The sequence below is a fragment of the Nanorana parkeri genome, unplaced genomic scaffold (genome assembly GCF_000935625.1).
Source record: "Nanorana parkeri isolate BGI_ZX_2015 unplaced genomic scaffold, ASM93562v1 scaffold57, whole genome shotgun sequence".
In the NCBI taxonomy this organism is placed as follows: domain Eukaryota; kingdom Metazoa; phylum Chordata; class Amphibia; order Anura; family Dicroglossidae; genus Nanorana; species Nanorana parkeri.
In genome coordinates, this window is record NW_017306325.1 from 386120 (window position 1) to 393645 (window position 7526).

General features: G+C 46.9%; 1 protein-coding gene across 1 annotated transcript in view; it reads left to right on the plus strand.

Annotated features, from left to right (window-relative positions):
* Positions 1-3279: 3279 nt before the first annotated feature.
* Positions 3280-7526, plus strand: part of PGAP1 (post-GPI attachment to proteins 1) — a 24866-nt gene continuing 20619 nt past the window's right edge. The window contains exon 1 of the mRNA XM_018576143.1: positions 3280-3539. Within this exon, the coding sequence (XP_018431645.1) occupies positions 3408-3539 (132 nt within the window). The 5' untranslated portion in view covers positions 3280-3407. The remainder of the gene's footprint in view (positions 3540-7526) is intronic.

Consider the following 7526-nt stretch of genomic DNA (forward strand, 5'->3'; position numbering starts at 1 on the left):
CAAAGTACAGAGGTCAGCAGTATGACACACAGTACAGAGGTCAGTAATGTAACGCACAGTACAGAGGTCAGTAATGTAACGCACAATGCAGAGGTCAATAACGTAACACACAGCGCAGATGTCAGCAGTACAGAGGTCAGTAATGTAACGCACAGTGCAGAGGTCAGTAATGTAATGCACAGTACAGAGGCCAGTAGTGCAACGCACAGAACAGAGGTCAGTAATGTAAAGCAAAGTACAGAGGTCAGCAGTACAGAGGTCAGAAATGTAATGCACAGTACAGAGGTCAGAAATGCAATGCACAGAACAGAGGTCAGCAGTATGACACACAGCACAGAGATCAGCAGCACAGAGGTCAGAAATGCAATGCACAGAACAGAGGTCCGTAATGTAACACACATTACAGAGGTTTGCAGTGTGAGGCAGAAAGAACAGGGACTTAGAGTGCACATAGCTGATCTGGTTTAGGTGCCCTGTTCCTCTACTGGTGGGGGTAAAGAGATGAATCCTCCATGTTCAGAGCTGAATCCTCCCTTTAGGACACGCTGAAAAAGTCATCCAGCCGGCCAATAGCATTTGCAGTCTTCTTCCCAGCCTATGAAAGCTGAGGTGGGCGGAGGAAGCTGCAGGTGGCCGTAGTGAAGGGAAGACAGCTGAACTGATTCTTCTCCTCCTTGGCCGCTCTGTAGCAGCAGTGGCCAAGGAGGAGAAGAATCAGTTCGGCTATCTTCCCTTCACTCCGGCCAGATGGATACGGAGGTCTGGGTTGGAAAGTGGGGGAGGTTTGTGGAGCCCATCTGCAGAATCTTGCCCTGGGCCTGATTAATATTAAAGACAGCCCTGATGCTAGTCCTGATTAGTGATGAGCTGGAGGTTTGCCCAAACCAACTCAAAACTGTGACTGACAACCCCTTCCTGGCCAAATCAGTGTCAGCAGGTGAATTCCCTGCCCCTTTCTAATGTGTAACTGTGGGGCAAGGAATGCACCTGTCATAACTGACTGGGCCGGGAGAGGAATGCATGAGTCACAGTTGAGTTGGCTTGGGCGAACTAAGGTGAACTGGGTTCGCACCAAGCCCCAACTCATCACTAGTCCTAAAGTGGTTAAGTCAATGATCAACCAGAACCTCCAGATTCTTCTCGGTGATACTCAATTTTACTCCCCCTGGATGGTATAATGCATGCATAGGCTAGCCTACACTCCAGACCAGCCTTCCTCAACCAGTGTGCTGTGGCACCCTGGGGTGCCTTCTGGCTTCTTTAGGAGTGCCTCAAAATTGTCATACAGCATCATGGCCAGCTGTCAGCACCATGGCAATGAATTACACTAATCCAGGGAGGGTGGGATCTATTCAGAAAAGGATGGATGTTCACCTACATCCAGACCTGCTCCCCCTCCCACTGTCTGCTCCCGCAGCTGCTACTCCTGGTGTGATGGGGGACTGAGGACTCTGATGTAGAGAGGGAACTGCTAATGTGAAGAGGGAACTCTGATGGGAATGTGGGGGCTCTTATGTGACTAGGTAGCATGGAGCCGACTTCCCGGCCAATCAGGAAGCCGGGCAGTGTGCAATTACTCGCTGCCCAGCTTCCTGATTGGCAAAGCTGGCCAATCAGGAAGCCAGGCGGCGAGTCATTACCCGCCCCCTAGCTTCCTGAATGGCCAGAAAGCTGGCTCCATGGCTAATCAGGAAGCCGGGCGGCGAGTCATTACACGCTGCCCAGCTTTCTTAATGGAATCGGCGAGTACCGAAAAAAATGATCGGTACTCGTACTCGGTAAAAAAAACGCTATCGGTGCATCCCTACTTTTAGGTATGAGTTATGAGGTCTACATTCAGTCTGTTATCTCTTGTGTCAAACAGAATGATCATTTGTAGTTCAAAAGTTTTGAATTCTTGAGTATTTTTCAAGTTCCCTTAAAGAATGAAAACACATGTCTTCCAGAGAATGGTCTGGTTGTGAAAAATGATATCCAACAGATATGCTGTAATCATCTTCCTTATGCTCTGTTATGGGGAGGTCTATGTAGATTTATTGTTTTTTTTTCTTCAAATGTCTGTCCTGTTTCACCAATGTAACTTTATCTAATTGCACTTGTTGCATTAAGACCTCTCGTATCACTGCACCGCCATGCTCTTCTGCCCTCATCGCAACTGCACATTTCTGTACTTGCTGATATTGCCCTGAATGCACTTGCTGACACTGCACTGACATGCGATTCTGCTCGATAACATTGGACTCAGAGCAATTTTGCACTCATTGACTTTGCACTGATTTGCAAATCTGTTCTCGTTTACATTGCACTGATTTGCAAATCCGCTCTTGTTTACATTGCACCGACTTGCAATTCTGTTCTCGTTGACATTGCAGTGATGCACAATTCTGATCTTGTTAACTTTGCACAATGTACAACACTGCACTATCACACAATTGTGCTCTCGTTGATACTGCACTGACACACAATTGTACTCTCGTTGACACCGCACTGACATACAATTGTGCTCTCGTTGACACTGCACCGACACACAATTGTGCTCTTGTTGACACTGCACCGACACACAATTGTGCCCTCGTTGACACTGCACTGACACACAATTGTGCCCTTGTTGACACTGCAGTGAAACACAATTGTGCTCTCGTTGACACTGCAGTGACACACAATTGTGCTCTCGTTGACACTCCAGGGACACACAATTGTGCTCTCGTTGACACTGCAGTGACACACAATTGTGCTCTCATTGACACTGCACTGACACACAATTGTGCTCTCGTTGACACTGCACTGACACACAATTGGGCTCCCGTTGAAACTGCACTGACACACAATTGGGCTCTCGTTGAAACTGCACTGACACACAATTGGGCTCTCGTTCACACTGCACTGACATACTATTCTGCTCTCATTTACATTGCACTGATGCACAATTGTGCACTCACCGACACTGCATTTACACACATATTTGGCTCTCTCTTGTTCAATAATTGGGCACACTTATAAATAACAATAAAACAGCAGCCAATTAGATAACAATGCCATCCCTATGGAGGAGCACCCACTCTTTAGAAATATCCCAATATAATATAACAGTATATGTAAATCTGTAACAGCTCATTCATTCTCAGCACCACGCTCCTTTCAAAGCAAGTTCCTAAAAGGATCCCAGCCTTCTCATGTACAGCCAATCAACGAGCGCCTTACAGCAGCCAATCGAGAAAGAGCAGCAGCTTCCTATGAACGAGCTCGTTCCATAATATTCAGGAAGTAGAGCTGCAGCCTGTGGCTGGCTGTTGGTTCGCTGCTGTGTTTAGAGTCCGGGCTGAAGAATGACAGTGCGGGCTCTAGTCCAGGGAGCTCTATTCATTGACTTTGTATAGATTAGTATAGGGAATCCGAATATAGATACAATGAAGACAGCGAGCGCTGTATTTAATGGCATACTGCTAATGTTAGTAGCTCTAGGTTTTAGAGATGTGTTCTTCGGTTATGAAGAGAACAGGTGCAGCATGACCTATATGTTCGAGTATCCCGAGTATCAGGTAAGCTGACCTAATCACATACACTACAAACTACTGGGAGTATATAAGTGTATGCGACTGGGCAGTATAGGTGACTGGGCAGTATATAAATGGTTGTGACTGGCCAGTATATAAGTGGTTGTGACTGGGCAGTATATAAGTGGTTGTGACTGGGAGTATATAAGTGGTTGTGACTGGGCAGTATATAAGTGGTTGTGATTGGAGGTATATAAGTGTATGTGACTGGGCAGTATATAAGTGTATGTGACTGGGCAGTATATAAGTGGTTGTGACTGGGCAGTATATAAGTGTATGTGACTGGGCAGTATATAAGTGTATGTGACTGGGCAGTATATAAGTGTATGTGACTGGGCAGTATATAAGTGTATGTGACTGGGCAGTATATAAGTGTATGTGACTGGGCAGTATATAAGTGTATGTGACTGGGCAGTATATAAGTGTATGTGACTGGGCAGTATATAAGTGTATGTGACTGGGCAGTATATAAGTGTATGTGACTGGGCAGTATATAAGTGTATGTGACTGGGCAGTATATAAGTGGTTGTGACTGGGCAGTATATAAGTGGTTGTGACTGGGCAGTATATAAGTGGTTGTGACTGGGCAGTATATAAGTGGTTGTGACTGGGCAGTATATAAGTGGATGTGACTGGGCAGTATATAAGTGGTTGTGACTGGGCAGTATATAAGTGGTTGTGACTGGGCAGTATATAAGTGGTTGTGACTGGGCAGTATATAAGTGGTTGTGACTGGGCAGTATATAAGTGGTTGTGACTGGGCAGTATATAAGTGGTTGTGACTGGGCAGTATATAAGTGGTTGTGACTGGGCAGTATATAAGTGGTTGTGACTGGGCAGTATATAAGTGGTTGTGACTGGGCAGTATATAAGTGGTTGTGACTGGGCAGTATATAAGTGGTTGTGACTGGGCAGTATATAAGTGGTTGTGACTGGGCAGTATATAAGTGGTTGTGACTGGGCAGTATATAAGTGTACGTGACTGGGCAGTATATAAGTGTACGTGACTGGGCAGTATATAAGTGTACGTGACTGGGCAGTATATAAGTGGTTGTGACTGGAGGTGTATAGGTGACTTGGCAGTATATAAGTTTAGGTAATTGGGAATGTAGATGACTGCGGAATATTGTGAAGGTTTCATATACCTGTTATCATTGTGGAATACAATATTGTCTACAGCAGGGGTGCCCACTATTTTTCATCTGGAGATCTAATTTTCAAATGACGAGCTCATTGAGATCTACCAACGAAAAAACACCTGCATTCAGGGGCGGGAGGAGGTGTGGCGGTGCATTGAAGTGAATGGCACCGCAGCCAGGCTCCGCAGGCAGGCCCCTCGCCCACACTGCGATCGCCTGCATTAGTGCCTGTGTTCCAGTCCAGTGCAATCCGCAAAAATGCTGCAAGCACTATTTTGCAGATCGCACTGGACCGGAATGCAGGCACTAATGTGCCTGCGTTCCGAGTGCGGGCGATCGCAATGTGGGCGATGACATTGACTTCAATACAGCTCCACACCCCCTCCCGCACCGGAACGCAGGGAGTCGGCCGGCTTACATTCCAGTGCGCCCTACATGTCCCGGCGTCCTGTCCTCCCGTGGTGTCCTGCACCTTTCCATCTGCAAGTACTGACACATTCAGCCGGCAGCCGCACGAGCACCACGGGAGCATAGCCGTAGCCAGCTCCTTTTGTGCCTGAGGCAAGATCGCTACGCGATCGACTGGTAGATCGCGATCGACCTTGTGGGCACCCCTGGTCTACAGTATAATGAAAGGTCAGATGTCTCTTGGCTCATGATTTCCTCTATAATAGGAATGTTTGGTTGTATCCTGTGTGGGTGATATTGGGGTTCAGTGTTCTTGTACAATAAGGTTTTAGCTCTGTGTATTGCAGCAATATCGTACCATAGCTCACAGCTGTCCCTCTTCTGAAACCGAATCCCCCTGTCCCTCATTTATCCTCAGTTGACCCTCTCAGGGCATTTATATCCGTAATCTAGAGCAATGTTCAGGGATGTAACAAAACCCCGAAATGCCCTATATCTCCGGGGAGAAGCGTACTGTTGTAATTTATGCATGTAATGGAGCATACCTGTACATTCACTCCTAGATGTAAGGGGAGACTCTGATGGGCAATCATGGATGTAAGGGGAGCTTTGCTGGGCATTCCTGGATGTGAGGAGGGACGCTGCTGGGCATTCCTGGATGTGAGGAGGGACGCTGCTGGGCATTCCTGGATGTGAGGAGGGACGCTGCTGGGCATTCCTGGATGTGAGGAGAGACGCTGCTGGGCATTCCTGGATCTCGGGGAGGGACGCTGCTGGGCATTCCTGGATGTGAGGGTGGACTCTGCTGCACATACCTGTATTCATTCACATGAATGCATTGGGAGGCCATTCAAAATAAAATTATTGCTGGGATTTGTTGTACTCCTCTATAGCTGGTGGTATTCCGCATTGCGTTGTACAATGTATTATTCCTTCAGTTGTAGTCCTCTATACAGCGCAATGCGGAATACCACCAGCTATAGAGGAGTACAACAGATCCCAGCAATAGTACATTATACATACAGCGTACAATGTATTGCTGGGATTTGTATTCCCATGTATAATATACAGCACAATGTACCATCAGCTATAGAGGAATACAAATCCCAGCAATACATTATAGAGCACCATGTGTGGGAAAGTGCAGGCTTACATGAGCAGTCTTCCAGCAACTTGCTTCTGAGATCGGGACTGTCTATCGCGGGCTGTCATCCACCATCCTTACCTCTACCCGTGTCCCTGTGCCGATCGTGGATGTGGGCAGACGGTGAGCGTGAGGCGGGGAGGAGGTGGTGCGTGTGGAGCGTGGATGCGGCCGGGTATCCTGTGAGGAGGGACGCTGCTGGGCATTCCTGGATGTGAGGAGGGACGCTACTGGGCATTCCTGGATGTGAGGAAGGAAGCTGCTGGGCATTCCTGGATGTGAGGAGGGACGCTGCTGGGCATTCCTGGATGTGAGGAGGGACGCTGCTGGGCATTCCTGGATCTCGGGGAGGGACGCTGCTGGGCATTCCTGGATGTGAGGAGGGACGCTGCTGGGCATTCCTGGATGTGAGGAGAGACGCTGCTGGGCATTCCTGGATCTCGGGGAGGGACGCTGCTGGGCATTCCTGGATGTGAGGGTGGACTCTGCTGCACATACCTGTATTCATTCACATGAATGCATTGGGAGGCCATTCAAAATAAACCCATAGCACCAAAGAGCATCTTGTTGCTCCAACACAAGTGTATGAATCTAGGCTTACTCTCCCATTCACATTATTGCATTGATTATTTGTAAACCCCGAAAGAAAATGTAGCAGCAAAAAAAAGTCTCTGTGTTCCACATTGGTGTGTCTGTTACCTAAATATTCTGTTATCCCGTGGACTAACGTCTGTTTTACTTGTATCTTGGTTGCTTTTAGCAGCCAGGAATCTGGTTGGGTAACAAAATGATTTGGCAGAATGACCTCTAAGAATTCTGTTCTCACTGTACATGAACTACAGGTCAGTGACCGGTAAACACTGAATTGTCATCTATTGTGTCGGGTTAACATTACTAGTAGCAAGGTAGAAGTCCACATCATAGATAACTGAAAAACAGAATACTGTGCCCAGGGCTTTTTTTCCAGAAAGAAAATAAGACATTCTTTTACATGAAATGTGGACTGATGCCATGTTTGAACATTTACCATTACCAGTTATTGGAATGTTTTTTCTTTTTCTTATTTTTGAAAGTGAGGGGAAATACAGAATACTTTGTGTGTTTCTGGGGTAGGGGGTCATTGAGTGACAGCTGTCAAAGTTGTAATTGGATACAGTTTTGTGTTTTCTAATTATCTATGGTAAGCACGGTTAAATTACTCAAAAATCTGATTTTTCTCTTACTTTATGGAAAGTTCCACTCACTTCCTGTTGCTTCAAAGCTGAGACCTCGCCCCCCCCC